We start from the raw sequence: 18,379 nt of genomic DNA on the forward strand, positions 1-18,379 counted from the left end.
TCAGACATCAAATATATATTTCTGAAAACAACATTTCTCAGTTTGACCATTTGATATGTTGTCTTTGTACTATTTTCCATTAAATATAGGGATTAAATGATTTGCACATAATTGCATTCTGTTTTTATTTGCATTTTACGCAGTATCCCAACTTTTTTAGAAACAGGGTTGTAATTGAAAAGGGTTTTCTAATGATCCATTAGCCTTTTAAAACGGTTTACTTAGATTAGCAAACACAACGTGCCATTCGAGCACAGCTGATTGCTGATAATGGGCCTCTGTACGCCTATGTAGATATTCCATAAAAAATCTGCCGTTTCCAGTTACAGTAGTCATTTAGAACACTAACAATATCTACAATGTACTTATGATCAATTTGATGTTATTTTAACGGACAAAAAATGTGCTTCTCTTTCAAAACAAAGACATTTCTAAGTGACCCAAAACTTTTGAACGGCAGTGTAGGTTGGCGATAAAAACACAGGTTAGAGCATCGATGACTAATCTGTGAGCGTGCGTGGGTCTGTGAGCATGCGTGGGTCTGTGAGCGTGCGTGGGTCTATGAGCGTGCGTGGGTCTATGAGCGTGCGTGGGTCTATGAGCGTGCGTGGGTCTGCTCACATTGAGTAATTCCACAGCAGCAGGTGCGAGAATGTGTTGTTTTTTTTGGGCACCCCCAACAGTACCTAACTCAGCATTGTCCTCCTTTGTGAGGTCCAAGCAGTTACAGATGAGTAATTTAAGTACCGGTGGCCTTTTAACTGCAGTATTAATAAAATATTTTTCACAAGGCCGGAAAGCAACAGGCGTACTGTACAGTGTTAAGGGTTTGTGTGAGTACGCATGAGGTGTTTTCACATCCTGGGAGTGTGTATGTGCTTGTCTCCCTGCTTATCTAATTATGCCTGTCTCTTTCTCATTGTATCCTTGTTCTCTGTTGTTCTGTCATCACTTACATGTCAGTAGAACCACATCCTTTTCACACCACGGCCCTGTTCACGCACATTATCGCAAGTCACACGTGGCTTATTTCGACGGCACCCTACCGCAAAGGCTGGGTCACGAGGCTGGTTAAACCGCTGCCGCCACCTCCACCTTCCTCCAAATGGGCCCGTTCCTCCTGTTCCTGGTCTCCGCCTCCACCTCCGCTGCCGAACCGGGCATGGCGCGGGTCGTTGGGTTCCCCGTTGTACCAGTTATGGTTCCCGCCATCAGGGGACATCACAGGGCTCTTGGCTTCATCTTGAAGACCCATCTGATCTTGAGCGGTCTTCACCATGTTCATGGCATTAACCGGCAACTGGAGCAGTTTCTGCATAGGTGTCATAGCTAGAGACAAAGTGAGGGACCAATAATTTTAAACTTATGTTCTTGAAAAACAACAAAAATAAGATATTTGGATCATTCGCTACAGCAGATAGCAGTGTTCCTTCTGAGAAGTAGCCCAACCGAAAAACAAAAAAACACAAGACCTTCTTAGATAGTTTCCATGTGGTGGTAGGTGTTGATGTGATGTCCTGGAATAAAGGGAGGAGAAGGTTGATACAACTGTCAACACTACTTTAATTCCCCGGAAGCAGACTTGGTGAATATGCAACAAACCCAAACTTCTGGTTTCTTCCTCTGAGATGGTCCGCTAGAAACATAGATGACTACGCATCCACTGTGAACGTCCCTCCAAAGATGGAATAATAATGCTCGTCAGGTCTTGCCTTGGATGAAGCCTTAATGATGAAGAGTGCTGACAGCTTCTCCTGAAACCACACCGCAACAACACACTGCTAAACCGTTGCTCCACTTGTGTGAGCTGTAAGCTGTTCTTCACCAAGGCTGTCTGAGGGAGTCCGAGCAACAGTCGACTGCACAGCACAGCGAGTGGCTGGTAGGCGCTGAGGAAAGAAGGCGTGGATGGAGTTCCCCTCCCTTATTTTCCTCCCCGTTCTGCTCCTTCGCTCCTTTCTGTTAGTCCTCCGGTCTGTCCTCTCTTCTGGGGAAAGCGAGCTCTGTCTGACTCCGGAGGGTCTGGCGTCTGCCGCTGATCTCCGGTGTTTCTCTGCTCCGATGGCACAGCCCCCCCAAACTCCCTCCTCCTCAGCCACGTTAGCTGCCAGCACCCCTCCCTCCTCTTCACTCCAACCTGTCTCCCTCTCTCTCTTTATCTGGTGTGCACACCGATTTTACGGCACTCTGCTTCGGTTCATATCTCGCTTGCACTCAGCGCTTCATCCCTCGCTCCCTGTCTGCTTACCCCGATCCAAGTCTGTTCTTTTTTCTTTTGCGACTCGCTCTTTCGTTCCCGGTTTCTTTACCTCCATCGTGAATACTGTAGTCCCCCTATTCTTCACCCGGACTTTTTTGCTTTCGTTTACACCCCCTCAGCATCGTTCCGGTTACGTTATCTTTCTCCCCTTTTTCTCTACCCTCGGTTACCAGGTTCTCTCGCTCACGCGCCTTACGTGACTCAGCATTCACAGCATTGCCGGAGTGACGATGTTGCTGCTTCCCAATCAACAGTTCCACCTAATGACGGGAATCCTTTATGTCTACCAGTCACTCATTCCTTTGTCTCACTCTCTCCTTCCTTCCTGTCTTCTCCCTTCTTTCTCCGAGGCTATAATGGAATGGGCTAATTTACAGCCAGAAAAAGACTGTAGGATTGTGTGGAATTGATGGCATTGATGATGACGCCCTGAGGTGCAGGGTGTGTGTACGTGTGTTTGCGTGCGTGTGTGTGTTGTTTCTTGGGTAAAGGAGTGCCGCACTGAAGCAAAGAAGCATTAAATCACATCATTCACTAGAGGGCCTAAGCGGCTAGGCAAGAGGTACTTAATTACCCCTGTACAGAGGCTAGGACACAGAGATGTAGCCAACATTCAGTTCAGTGCTAAGCTGACATAAAACAAGAGCATCAGCGTCAAAGTGAGATTTCATCCGTATTGTATCTGTACTGGATCGAATGAATTATGCCAGGTGCTCGACGATTGTCTAATTAGCTCTTTAATGGTACGGTGTAACGTTAGTAGCGCATTCTCTTCATTTTCTCCGCAGTGTAATTGGTACCATCCCCCATCTTTGAGTTCCCTTAACCATTTCTCACAGCCTGTGACATCGAGCTCTAGTGTACTGTACACGCAAAAGCCAGAGAGCCGACCAGCCCTGCTGAACTCGCTGCTATTCCAGGCCAAATAAAGGGCAACTATTCAACAGGGATACCGTGACATGGCAGCTTTAAGTGAATGCGTCCGATACAAACTGTTTCTGAGCTTGAGAGGGCAAGAGAGAGTGAGAGAGATGTGCACACTGCCCACAAAATGAGGTGTAAACAGCTAAATTTTTTAACCTCTTCACAAATATATCAGATCATACAGACCCAGAAATTATTTAAAATCAGATCACACATCGACATACTGTAGTATCTGTTAGACAAAATACCCCGCAAGATTTGTGATCTGTTGTCATGAAAAAAGGGTAAGAAGTGGCGTAAAAACATTTGAAACATAACAGTTTTAAAAATTCTAGTATTCCAGTATCTATCAGTTTTTCCTTGACATGCCTAATCATATCTATTTGCACATTATTACTACATTGTATATTGCTAACAATATAACACAACAAATCCAGTTTGTGTAATGTTTGCTTACTATTTTTCTGTTTTAATTACATTTTTATTTTCAGTGCCGTTATTTATTATATTTATTAAATGTTTCTTTAATTCCTCTTGCTTTAGCAATGTAAATAAATATTTCTCATTCCAATAAAGCCATTTCAATTTTAATTTGAAGAGAGCTACAGAGGGAGATTGAAAGATTAACAAAGAAGTTAAAGAGAGAAGATAAAGAAAGAAGATAGAACACATAAAGGCTAGAGAGATATCAAAAGAGAGAGATTAAAGAGTAGTAATCTAGTATGCCAGGATATTGGCCGATTTCCTCAAACACTCACACAGAAGGAGACAGAGACTGCCAAAGCTACTGACTAACTAGGGAATTGTTCAATTACAGGCTAATTGCACAAACAACTTACACAGATTGACATTGTGGTAACTCACAATCAAGTGTAAAATGCAAACAACCAAACCAAGATGGCTGCTTAGATGGCACACAAACAAATATAGTCTTACGAGAAACACAGGAATAGTAGGTGTGGGCCACAGGAGCGAGAAATCTATGACATTTAGATATGCCGGGGAGGGAAAATACAGAGAATATCTGAAGAGACAGCCACACAGTCTATGAGAATGAGATGTGAAAGATCAGGCCATGTTCCAGGAAGGGATGGATTCGGCGGTGGGGGAAGCTTTGCGTTATATGGACAGAAGTCTAGATACTAGACTGATATAGCAGTCATTGGAGTTAGAATGGCACTGTTGACAGGCTTTCTTGACCTTAAAACCAACAAACCCCCAAAACAATACAACCGCTTCTTTCCATGATGTTTTATACAGCATTTCCACAACGACTGTAACAGACTGGAATGGACTTAGCTACACAACAGCGTCTGAGACAGCCAAACCAACCCAGGCTCATTCATACATATTAGTTAAACCTTGAAAAGACAGTTGGTCAGTGCAAGGCTCTAACTGATGCATGCCTTGAATCATTCCTAATAGACCAAAACATAACTTAGGGACATACAGGAAACCTGTATCTGTATAGGGACATAGAGGAAACCTGTATCTGTATAGGGAGATAGAGGAAACCTGTATCTGTATAGGGACATAGAGGAAACCTGTATCTGTATAGGGACATAGAGGAAACCTGTATCTGTATAGGGACATACAGGAAACCTGTATCTGTATAGGGACATACAGGAAACCTGTATCTGTATAGGGACATACAGGAAACCTGTATCTGTATAGGGACATACAGGAAACCTGTATCTGTATAGGGACATACAGGAAACCTGTATCTGTATGCAGTAACTTAAGGAGCTTGTAATATTTAGCATCATGCTATTTGAGGGTGACATACTGTGAAACAGGGTGAGAGACCTCAAATTATTTCACAGTGAAAGAAAGGGCCAAACGTATTGAATTCTAACCTGGACCCAGATCTGCTTATGCCGTAAAGTCGACTCCTCACATGTTAAAACGGGTATTTATGACATTTCTAGCCATGTTACAAGATATCAGTTACCTTCTGGACAACAAAAAATGATTGTCCCATTTATTGTATTTATGTTTATTTGTAGTCATTCTGATGTTATATAGAGTTTTTACATGCAAATAAGCACATACAGCCCAGCTAAATAATCAGACTTTTGTAAATCATTGTATACATAGCTTTTTGGTCCATTCAAATGTATTGGAAAGTTAAGACGACAATAGCAAGACAAAACAGTAGCTATAATAATAAATATCTCAACTTTTTATCTACCTTTTAGGCATACTCAGTTTACTGCCTTTGGCTTACATGACAACAAAAGAGAATACATGAGAAGATTGATGATGTTTTATCCGAAAGATGAACATCCCATAATTTATTAAATTAATATTGTATTTGTGTGAATGGCAAAGCAAAAAAAGAAATCCTCTCCAAGTTCACTTGCTTTTTATCCTTCACAGCCACTTGGTCATAAGCAATTCATTTAATGAATGCCATTTCACCTAACATCTCAATAATTCCCATTTGTACAAGGTAACACTAACTCCACTTCATCCCAATTCAATCAATGCAAGAAGAATTGTAATGGACAATTTGTGAACATTTCAGGTTTAAGTGTTATCAATCTGTCACGTTTTGATGACACTTGGAGCATAAAGCTCTGAACAACGTGGAATGTGGAGGTGACTTCGGCAGGTTTCCAAGGCAACAGTATGTGTGTGGAGAGGAATTATCTGTTGTGTTTGTACAGAAACAAGCCAACCTGTCCTCATGTACAACTAGGATACAATGAAACTATGCAAACATGCTGTATAATTGCACAGATAAAACTCTGTATAGTGACTATTATTAACTAAATGCAGATTTAAAGCAGGGTTTGACTTTTTTTCAGCTAAACATCTGAGTAGTTATATTTAATTTACAATATAGGATAGGCATAGGGTCCAAATTTGAGAGGGTCCAAGCACCTGCATATAAATCGATTTGTTCATTTATCTCTCCATGTCCTGTTTTTTTTTGTTGCAGAAAGAGAAAATTCAAAGTCATGAGCTGCAGTACATGGCCACTGGAGGCAGCGGCTTACACTGCTTACACCCTAGGCCACTTAGAATATGTCCCCCCCCAAGTCTTTCCAATTGCACCCCCTTTTTTTCTCCCAATTTCATGCTATCCAAAGCGTGACAATGGCCCTTGAGGAAATGTAAAAAAGTCAGGCCGAGGTATGCTTCTTTTTTATTCACTCTACAGGAACAACATACTTGTCGGAGAACGCTCCTCCAACAAATGGCCGCACTTAACTTTCAGGTGCCCAACCCATCATAAGGAGTCACTAAAGTGCCACGTGTAAGAGCTAGGCCAATTTACACCACCCTGTGTAGAACTGGGATGGTGACCAGGGAAAAAAAACAGCAATGCAATACTTTATAGTAGATCACTGCACCAGTTGGAAGTCCCTATTCCCCAGTGTTAGGAGCCCCTCAGCTATTTTCCATACACATTTCACAATTTTAAAGTCACTGATTTGGAAGTCACTCTCTCTGCTAGAATAAACCTCCCTATAGAGATCAAAGTGTGTAATAATAAACTAGAGTGATTCAGTGCTGGCCTGCGCGCTGTGCCATCCCAAGAGCCACACTATGAACACAAGAAACACTGTAAATAAATAATTCATATTTCTTTCCACATCTCTAGAAGTTCCGTGGTGGAGCTGCAAAAAAGGCAGGATCAACATTTTTTACATTGCTCCTAAACCAAACCCCCGCTTAAGACACAAGACGGCAGTGATAACCAAGCATTCACTGCTTAAAGACATGGAACAGAGGTTAGGTAGCTAGAGAGTTAGAGATAAGTGGATCAATGTTTCATTAAATATCATTTGTGTGTATTCAAACACTTTATAGCAACAGTAAAGAAACAACAGAGGGGACCCACAGATTGAGGGATAGGATCTCCAGTGGGGTCAGTGGTCATTTGAGTCAAAGCCAAGAGTGTAACCGCTAGACCACAGGCTTTGCACTGGTTGTTGTTTGACCCAAATGACCAAACGAAGCCACTGGAGATCCGATCCCTCAGTTTGTGTGTACCCTCTGTTGTTATATCTTATTTAATCCTTCATTCTTTGCTACTGAAACATTATATTATCTTGAGTCTAATGCATTAACTACAGTGGGCTTAAGTCTTCAGAATTGCTAGTTTTCACTAGGTTAAATGGCCAACAAACAAATGTAAACATGGCCAACACTGGGGAATACTTACCTAAAACATTTACACATTTGGAAAAACTCATCAGGAACTTGGCTAGATGGGTCCCTGTGTTTATCAAACGCACAATGTTTATCACATACAATGTACCCACTGATCCCACTCGAAGCTCTCCTGGCCATGGAATAACAACATGGAGAGAAAGACAATAACGCAGTTAACTAGGGGTCTTAACTGTGAGCTCCTCCTGCTGGTGTAAACGTGTCAGTACACTTTATCAAAGGTGACATCAATAACACTGACATCTGTGCTTATGTCAAGAAACATGTTTAGATGCAGTGTATTGATAATGTAATTTAGATTGAGGGGTGTGTTGCTCAAATGCATTTGCAAGGGTGGTATCATGTAATGCAGGTTACTTTGTTTTCCATCCTAAATATACAGTATACAGTGCATGTTTTTGTTTTTTTCTTAAAGAACAATTGCCTTGAAAGTTTATTGAATACTTATAGACCATAATAAAAACTTGCAAATGTACACTCGGATCACAGTTATGGACATCATTTTACAGTTATATATTAAATCAATACAATATCCAAAGTTATTTGACAGTAACAACCTTTTTTCTACTACACAAAATAACTAATATTACACAATTGTTTTGTGTAGTAATATATATATAAGATATGGCCTAAATTGCAGTAAGTAACTTATCACATTAAATGAATGACAGTACATACAGTTAGGTCTGGAAATAATTGGACACTGAAACAAGTTTTGTTATTTTCGCTGTTTACCAAAATATATTTAAATTATAGTTAAATAATGAATATGGGCTTAAAGACAGTCACTCAGCTTAAAATGGAGGGTATTCATATCCAAATTGGAGGAAGGGTTTAGGAATTACAGCTCTTTAATATGTAAGTCCAAAAGTTATTGGACTATTGACCTAAAAGCTGCTTCGTGGACAGGTGTGGGCTATTCCTTCGTCATTTCTTCATTAATGAAGCAGGTAAAAGTTCTGGAGTTGATTCCAGGTGTGGCATTCACATTTGGAAGCTGTTTCTGTGAACCCACAACATGCAGTCAAAGGAGCTCTCAATGCAAGTGAAACAGGCCATCCTTAGGCTGCAAAAACAAATTAATCAGAGGGATAGCAGGTCCATAAGGAGTAGCCAAATCAACAGTTTGGTACAATCTGAGAAAAAAATATGCACTGGTGAGCTCTGCAACACAAAAAGGCCTGAACGTCTACGGAAGACAACAGTGGTGGATGATGGTAGGATCCTTTTCATGAAAAAGAAAAATCCCTTCACAACATCCAGCCAAGTGAAGAACACTCTCCAGGAGGTAAGCATATCATTATCCAAGTCTACCATGAAGAGAAGACTTCACAAGAGCAAATACAGAGGGTTCACATCAAGGTGCAAACTATTCAAAAGCCTCAAGAATAGAAAGCCAGATTAGAAAAAAAAACATCTAAAAAAGCCAGCCCAGTTCTGGAACAGCATTCTTTGGACAGATAAATCTAAGATCAACCTGTACCAGAATGATGGGAAGAAAATGTATGGAGAAGGCTTGTTGTGGCTCATGATCCGAAGCATACCACATCATCTGTAAAACACAATGGAGGCAGTGTGATGGCATGGGCATGCATGGCTTCCAGTGGCACTGGGTCACTAGTGTTTATTAATGATGTGACAGAAGACAGAAGCAGCTGGATGAATTCTGAAGTGTCTAGGGATATAGTCTGCTCAGATTAAGCCAAATTCTGTGAAGTTCATTTGGCAGGAATTCACTTTATAGATGGACAATGACCCAAAACATACTGTGAAAGCAACCCAGGAGTTTTTTTAAGTAAAAAAAGTAGAATATTCTGCAATGGCCGAGTCAATCACCTGACCCAAATATTTCTGGATCTAACCGTAATTGGATGACGCAGAGAAAATGTTGGCAAGTTTTTTGATTTACAAAATGTTGGTATGGGGAGTGGCACAAATTGTACAAAGCTATTGTTGTGCATCTCTGAATAGTGGTGTATTATCTATTAGTAAAGAAAGTGTTAAAAATGTACTTATTTAACATAGTATTTCAAATTATTCCTCTAAATTTAGCGGTTATAATTAACACAATATTTTTCTGTGAAAATCTGTTAAAATCCCATTCAATGGTGTAACAACAAAGGTGTGAAGGTGTAAAAATGCATACAATCACTAAACTGTAAAAAAACATTGTATTGAGCTTCGAATGTACAATTGTAAGACATTGAACTCTGATAGCACTGTTACTTCGCTAAACTATTGATGGTCAAACATTGATTGAAACATTGATTGAATGCTACCTCAGCTAGTTGTCATACAAAGTACACCGAATAAATGTCCACGTCAAACAGGCCCATTGGATTGCATTTTGTAAATGTGGGCAATGATAGCACTTTTTAGAAGTTCTTTGTAGAATTTTCTTCATGATGACGCCACAGTCCCATACATCATAGGAGAAATTCGATTTCAAATGCTGCAACATGTGCATGCATCGCAAACATATACAGAAACAGAAAACCGATGACAAGTTTTAATCCTAGTGAAGAACATTAGAGTATGCCAAAGCAGATAGAAAGAAAATGACGATACAAACACTGCTGTGAATCAGATGTCTAGGATAGGATCATAAAACATCCCCACACAACAGACCAAAACCTCTGCATGGACAGGATATTAAATGTTTTATCACACAGGATCGTATCATTTTTGCTATTGGATTGGGTTCAGTGACTGACACACACAATCACACACTGTGATGCATGCTATTATACATCTTTAATGAATTCAGCCAATTTCTTTGATCCAAACACAGGCGTCTAAATATAGCCCCTATTTGCTGTGCATCCCAAAGGCACCCTATTCACTATACAGTGTGACAAAGGGCCCATACATAACAGGGACCCAGCCCAAACTACAGCGAAAAACTAACAGATCCTTTTGCCCCATGGAGAGTCTTTGTTGACTGCTGACAAGAGAATTATACAATCTTCTTCAGCTGAATACTTAAAGCTCCATGCAATCATGTTGAAGAGGAGCACTTCAGGTCAATGTAGTGGCACACACCCACCTAAACCTTGCAGGTCTACAGCGCTGTAAAAGTGCAGTGAATGTGTTTAGTTTTCCTTGGCTAACTGTAAGTCGCTGTGGAAAAATGTGCTGGCTAAATGACCGAATGTGCTGGCTCTTGGTGACTGCACTTCGTAAGTACAATGCAAGAAAGTGCACAAAGATTTCACAGTTTTTTAACACAGGAGAAGCATTATTACCCCCAGACTATATGAGTAGGATTGAATAGCCACAATATCTTTCCATATTCTGTCATTGATTTTTCTAAATGACACCGCAAGTGTTTGTCTCCAGTTCTAATGCTGCAGCGCAGACTTCTACAGGTCAGGACTGGAGAACCCACACTTCCTAGTAGGCTTTAGTGAACCGACACTTTGGCATTTGGAGAACGTTCTAGAAGGATAACCATCTCTGCAGTACACAGTTCATAAATCAATTTTTTTCTTGATTTATGTCTCTCTAAGCTGGCAACTGTCTAATTCAGGTGGAGCAGGGTCAAGCTAGCACAATTGGAACATCATCTAGTTATTGCTCTACCCCCAGTAATATGATTTGATAAAACTTTATGAAGTAACAATTATCTACGTGAAAAACGAGTGTTCTGCCACAGCAAAAACACAAAATTGGGAAACAGCAATCGATTGTGGTACATACCATATACATTGATGAATGATAAATGTCATGATAAATGTCAGTTCCGGATTTTAAATTTGACATCAAGTATATTTAACAACAAACTGTAGGATACCCTGTGTGTTTTACATAATGGCACATTATATAAAATGGCATTTTTTTGTCTTACATTATCGTTTCACAATGCTATCCTACTTAGTTCTGTTATAGAATACTGTGATCCTTAAGTGATCTTGCAGTCATTGATTTAGCTTTTATCTAACGTCATCCACACGCTTAGGGAAGCCCTGGATCTTTTATTCCAGTGGACTACAAATCCCGAAAAAATGTATGTGATTAATCTCAAGCTAAGATACCAACAGCGGAAACAACATGCAAAACCTACATTTCCATAGTTGCCCTTCAAACGTGTAGAGACAAGGCAACTTAAAACCAGCAGTTCAGGTACATGCTGTGTCCACAAACGACTTCCACACACAGACCTCCTTCAGCACCACGGAGCTGTCCGGTCTGGAAACATCAAAACACCAAGGTGCATTCTTACACTATTGTTATACTAACGAAAGTATCAGTTCCGGAAACAATCAATCGCATAACTACCTTCCCACACGAACACACCCCCAAGTACCCTAACTGTAAACAAAAATCAATCCGTTGGCGTGTGGTATATTGGCAATGAACCAATAGGATATCCTACACACTAATCTAACTTTCAGTTGAGATTAACGTATTAAGAGGCTTAATAAAAGGTAGGCCTTTACAAAATGTTTCCATCTATATAATGTTGGGTATATTTATGCGGCCTATAGTCCTATTTAAATTTGCCCAAATCAAAGTGACAGTAGGATACTGTACGGATGTGCCTGCTTCCGCCCAGATGGCCTTGCCGTGGTAGCAGCACAGGTCGGTGGTTTTGCCCAGCAATTCACTCCGGACAATACACCGCAATTTCTCTACAAACACATTTTGTTCGTTCGAAATTTAGCTTTGTTAGCAACTCTAGCAAATTATACAGCTTTCCAACACATAAATGATTCACGCTCATCTTTCTCAACATCTTCACAGGCAGGAAATTGAATCCATCTCGCGCCTCCTCCATTAGCTGCCCGTGATATTTCGCTATCACAGCACTAAAAAAATAAACAGCGACAAACAAAAGCGGCGCCGGTTTTTTTGTACCTACCTTTTGTAGTCAGAGGAGAAAATACCTCCGCTGGCCGGGTCGTGGCCATATTCAGGCTCCCCGACATTCGAAGAGCCCCCTTTTTCTTCATTGAATGCAGAGTTAGCAGACATTTCCGCGGCCTCTCTTTAGGAACACAACGGTAGAGATTTAATGCTGCGATCAGGACACCTCTTAAAGGTACACCAGTGCTATCTCCTCTCTATTCTCTGCTACACTGATACAGTCACCAAACGGGGATGATGCTCGAGTCACGTGATGTCTAATGGCCCTTTGGTAATCCTTTCCGTGGGATTTACCACGCAGCGTCCATTGAAGGACCTGTATATAGTCTTGTTTTCGGGCCTTTTAGAATGAATGTTTATGTCCACAGAACCACCTTCAGTCATAAAAATACATAGCCTAACATAAACTCCTGATGGTTTAGGAAGCATAATCAAAGCCAATCAAACCTTGTAAAACTTTCCATCATGTGTAATACATTCAAATAAGCATGTATGAGTATTGTAACAAAGCCTGTCAAAGATCGAACATCTTTATTATGAGATATTACTGTGCAAAAGTCTTGGGATACCTTAACATTTTAGTGTTAATTTTTTCAGAAAAACAACAGAAAGAAACATGAAGACAAATAGTAACAAAATCCTCGTGTTCTTAAAACAAGTCACTACTGATCAGTATATTGTGTTGTAACAGACAAATGAAACAATACAATCATGTTCCATTTGCTGACTTATTTGACTTAATTTTCTTCCCAATTTTGTAATATTCTGTGACTGAGTTTCATCTGCAACTCCCAGCCAATTCTGGATGGACGATGTCGATACAAAAGCAAATTCTCCAAAAGCAAATCCGATGCCGTTCTGGTTCTTATTAGGCTGCTCCCCAACGGAGGAAGTCTATACCCAAATGCACTGGATGGAACGCACTCTCCAGTTTACCTTGATAGACTTTATTTGTGGCCAAGCCACTACAAGGAGTTGATAGAGCACTACATTATAATGCAAGATAACTGACCAAACACAGGTGGTGCCGGGTAGTGATGGCCAAACGAGGCTTAATTTGCGTTATTTTAGCAGCAGGATATTATGCTGGCAGCACTTAGATTTTCTTTATCACAATAAAAGCCACCATTGACATTTAGAAGGAAATATAGCTAACAATCTAGTCTGTAAAAAAGAACAGACAAGAACAACATTGGAGCGGACATTAAACAGAAAATGACAGAATACAATGACAGACTAGATTGTTAACTGTATTGTCTTAAATATTTCAATGCTGGCTTTTATTTTGGAAAATAGCTTATATTTTGAAAAAAATCGTAGTTAGCGCTGCTAGCATAATATGCTGCTGCTAGAAGAACGGTAATGAAGCCTCGAATGACCATCACTAGTGCCGGGCAATTGCACTGCCTTCCACAGGGCCGCTTGGCTAATCCACAAGCAGGATTTAAAACCTGGAATTGCATTTACACGGCTAACTGCGAGGCAGGATCTTTAGTGCACGAGCCATACAGGTGCTGGTCATATAATTAGAATGTCATCAAAAAGTTGATTTATGTCAGTAATTCCATTCAGAAAGTGAAACTTGTATATTATATTCATTCATTACACACAGACTGATATATTTCAAATGTTTATTTATTTTAATTGTGATGATTATAACTGACAACTAATGAAAATCCTAAATTCAGTATCTCCGAAAATTAGAATATTACTTAAGACCAATACAAAAAAAATATTTTTAGAAATGTTGGCCAACTGAAAAGTATGAACATGAAAAGTATGAGCATGTACAGCACTCAATACTTAGTTGGGGCTCCTTTTGCCTGAATTACTGCAGCAATGCGGCGTGGCATGGAGTCGATCAGTCTGTGGCACTGCTCAGGTGTTATGAGAGCCCAGGTTGCTCTGATAGTTGCCTTCAGCTCTTCTGCATTGTTGGGTCTGGCATTTCGCATCTTCCTCTTCACAATACCCCATAGTTTTTCTATAGGGTTAAGGTCAGCCGAGTTTGCTGGCCAATTAAGAAAAGGGACACCATGGTCCTTAAACCAGGTACTGGTAGTTTTGGCACTGTGTGCAGGTGCCAAGTCCTGTTGGAAAATGAAATCTGCATCTCCATAAAGTTGGTCAGCAGCAGGAAGCATGAAGTGCTCTAAAACTTCCTTGTAGATGGCTGCATTGACCTTGGACCTCAGAAAACACAGTGGACCAACACCAGCAGATGACATGGCACCCCAAACCATCACTGACTGCGGAAACTTTACACTGGACTTCAAGCAACGTGGATTCTGTGCCTCTCCTCTCTTCCTCCAGACTCTGGGACCTTGATTTCCAAAGGAAATGCAAAATGTACTTTCATCAGAGAACATAACTTTGGACCACTCAGCAGCAGTCCAGTCCTTTTTGTCTTTAGCCCAGGCGAGACACTTCTGATGATGTGTCTTGTTCAAGAGTGGCTTGACACAAGGAATGTGACAGCTGAAACCCATGTCTTGCATACGTCTGTGCGTGTTGGTTCTTGAAGCACTGACTCCAGCTGCAGTCCAGTCTTTGTGAATCTCCCCCACATTTTTCAATGGGGTTTGATTCACAATCCTCGCCAGGGTGCGGTTATCCCTATTGCTTGTACACTTTTTTCCACCACATATTTTCCTTCCCTTCGCCTCTCTATTAATGTGCTTGGACACAGAGCTCTGTGAACAGCCAGCCTCTTTAGCTATGACCTTTTGTGTCTTGCCCTCCTTGTGCAAGGTGTCAATGGTCGTCTTTTGGGCAGCAGTCAATTCCCCATGATTGTGTTGCCTAGAGAACTAGACTGAGAGACCATTTAAAGGCCTTTGCAGGTGTTTTGAGTTAATTAGCTGATTAGAGTGTGGCACCAGGTGTCTTCAATATTGAACCTTTTCACAATATTCTAATTTTCTGAGATACTGAATTTGGGGTTTTCATTAGTTGTCAGTTATAATCAACAAAATTAAAAGAAATAAACACTCGAAATATATCAGTCCGTGTGGAATGAATGTATACATTGTACAAGTTTCACTTTTTGAATGGAATTACTGAAATAAATCAACTTTTTGATGATATTCTAATTATATGACCAGCACCTGTACATGGTGCCTACAGTTTCTTTCTCTAGACGGGGCTTACTCTTGCAGTGTTCAGAATTGGAAACGTAACAGCAGTGTGGAGTACTTGGCCTTCTTGGAGACCCTGAATGGAGTCCTGTATGGGGCTCCAGTAGGGGACTCCATAATTCTGCTGGGGGATAGGGAGGAACGGCCTCCCTGATCTGAACTCGAGTGGTCGTTTGTTGTTAGAGTTCTGTGCTATTATCTATAACGAACACCATGTTCGAACAAAAGGATGCTCATAAGTGTACGTGGTACCAGAGCACCCTAGGCTGAAGGTCGATGATTGATTTTGTGATTGTGTCATCGGATCTGAGACCGCATGTTTTGGACACTTGGGTAAAGAGAGGGGCGGAGCTGTCAACCGATCACCATCTGGTGGTGAGTTGGGTCAGGGGGTGGGGGAAGACTCTGGACAGACCGGGAAAACCCAAACAGGTAGTGCGGGTGAACTGGGAACTTCTGGAGGAGGCCCCCGTCCGAAAGATCTTCAACTCACACCTCTGGCAGAGCTTTTCTGGCATCCCTGTGGAGGTTGGGGGCATTGAACCTGATTGGTCGATGTTCAAAGCCTCCATTGCCGGAGCTGCGGCGGGGAGCTGTGGTCTAGGTGCATCAAGGGGCGGTAACCCTCGAACACCCTGGTGGACACCGGTGGTCAGAGAAGCCGTCCGACTGAAGAAGGAGGCCTTCCGGGACATGTTATCCTGGAGGACTCCGGAGACAGTTGCAGTGTACCGACAGACCCGAAGGGCTGCGACCTCTGCTGTGAAAGAGGCAAAACAGCGGGTGTGGGAGGAGTTTGGGGAAGCAATGGAGAAGTACTTTCGGTCGGCACCAAGGTGTTTCTTGTCACTGAGGTAGTCAAACAACTCCACAGTGGCAAAGCTCCGTCGATTGACAAGATCCGTCCAGAAATGTTGAAAGCTTTGGGTGTGGAGGGGATGTCTTGGATGACACGCCTCTTCAACATTGCATGGGAGTCGGGGAAAGTGCCTAAGGAGTGGCGGACCGGGGTGGTGGTTCCCCTGTTCAAAAAGGGGGACCAGAGGGTGTGTGCCAATTACAGGGGTATCACACTTCTCAGCATCCCTGGGAAAGTCTACTTAAAGGTACTGGAAAGGAGGGTTCGGCAGATAGTCGAACCTCAGACTGAAGAGGAACAATGCGTATTCCGTCCTGGTCACGTAAACAACCAACCAGCTCTTTACTCTTGCAAGGTTCCTGGAGGGCTTTACCGCACCGTTGGGACGAAAAGAGAGCTGAGCCGGAAGGCAAAGCTCTCGATATACCGGTCAATTTTCTTTCCTACCCTCACCTATAGTCATGAAGGCTGGGTCATGGCCGAAAGAACAAGATTGCGAGTACAAGCGGCTGAAATGGGTTTTCTCAGAAAGGTGGCTGGCTTCTCCCTTGAGGTATCCGTGAGGAACTCGGAGTAGAGCCGCTGCTCCTTTGCGTCGAAAGGAGCCAGTTGAGGTGGTTCGGGCATCAGGTAAGGATGCCCCCTCCCGTCTTCCTAGGGAGGTGTTCCAGGCACGTCCAGCTGGGAGGAGACCTCGGGGTAGGCCCAGGACTAGGTGGAGGGATTATATTTCGACACTGGCCTGGGAACACCTCAGGGATCCCCCAGTCAGAGCAGGCAAATGTGGCTCGGGAAAGGGAAGTTTGGGGCCCCTTGCTGGAGCTGTTGCCCCTGCGACCCGATACCGGATAAGCGGATGAAGATGAGATGACTTATTAATAAGTTGGTATGAATGTGTCTGGCGTCAGGTGTGAAAGAGGTCAAATATACCAGGGTAAAATGTAACAATGATGAGGGTTGAAGGGGCAGAGGTTACTAAGCAGATGGTACAGTGAGAAATGACATCTAATTTATGGGGGAGTTTTTTTAGCAGCAAACATTTAAGACTGCATTGCCATAGTTGAGGATTGTCAGGATGTAGCAGCATTTTTGAAGATGGGCAAGGATTTTGGGGGGCAAGCAGGTTGCAGAAGGGCTGTAGGCATTGCAGCAATAACAAGCATTAGGCAGCTGGCTTAGTGAAAACATTAGATTAAACTTTATTGTCATTGAACAATATGAAAATGTATTGTAAGCCCAACCCCCAAATTACATTGGAGGGGATACCCCAGCAGAGATGGGAGCCCACCAAGGAAAGACAGGATGGTTTGTAAATCCAATGCCTTTCTGTTCACTTTCAAATCATTGGGCCAGACTACACTTAATCATAGATCCTATCCTTTCTCTAAGAATAAAAGTTTCTTGGAGTGTTTTAAAGCGGTTCTTCACATTGAAACTATGGGAAACTCATATAGGTTATTCCAAGAACCCTTTAAAATGAATCTTTAATATAAAAATCCTCAAAGAACCATTTGGAGAACCTGTTTGGGGTTACCGGGTAGGTTGAGTCACAAGCTCATTGTTCTTAAATTCCCCTTTGAATTTTCAGAATGTTCAGAAGACATGAGTCTTCAGTTAACATTTAAAGGCTGAAACTGCATTGCTCATCTGTAACTGGCAGAACACTACAAACAATAGAGCTCAATAGGAGAAAGCTCTGCCTCTGTGTCATGCCCTGATGTGTTTCAACCGATGTCTTGTCCCCGCCCCCTTGCCAGGTGCTCCCCATTAGCCCTGTGTACTTAGCCCCTGTTCTCTGTTCTGGCAGTTGACAGATCGTCTTGTCTCGTACAGTCGTTTTCAGTGTTCTATGTGTTATATTACCCACTCTAGCTGTCATTCTCTTCCCCGGTTGCGACCTTTGCCTGTTTTCCCAGATTACGAGCCTGCCAGCCCTCCCCTGTACCTTCGACTATCTGACCGCCCGACAACGAACACTGCCTGTCCCCCACTGCGAGCCTGTCTGCTTCACCTGTACCTTCAACCATCTGATTGCCTGATAACGAATACTGCCTGTCCCCCACTACAAGTCTGCCTTGTCCCTATTGGTGCAATAAACACTGTGACTCGCCCTCCTCTGCCTCTGTGACTGCTTTTGGGTCCCCGCTTGCT

At 42.1% G+C, this 18,379-nt stretch overlaps 1 protein-coding gene across 13 annotated transcripts in view; it reads right to left on the reverse strand.

The window, feature by feature from the left end:
- Window positions 1-12,536, reverse strand: part of LOC105018693 (adaptor related protein complex 3 subunit beta 2) — a 68,438-nt gene extending 55,902 nt beyond the window's left edge. For 4 of the 13 annotated variants that reach the window (XM_010884323.4, XM_034288331.1, XM_010884321.4 and 1 more), the window contains exon 1: window positions 1,047-2,649. In XM_010884323.4, the coding sequence (XP_010882625.1) occupies window positions 1,047-1,327 (281 nt within the window). In that variant the 5' untranslated portion in view covers window positions 1,328-2,649. Of the gene's footprint in view, window positions 1-1,046; window positions 2,651-12,227 lie in introns of those variants that run through there. The other 9 variants (XM_034288330.1, XM_034288332.1, XM_010884325.4 and 6 more) reach the window with 9 other exon arrangements.
- Window positions 12,537-18,379: the final 5,843 nt, after the last annotated feature.

The sequence above is a fragment of the Esox lucius genome, chromosome 19 (genome assembly GCF_011004845.1).
Source record: "Esox lucius isolate fEsoLuc1 chromosome 19, fEsoLuc1.pri, whole genome shotgun sequence".
Taxonomy (NCBI): Eukaryota; Metazoa; Chordata; class Actinopteri; order Esociformes; family Esocidae; genus Esox; species Esox lucius.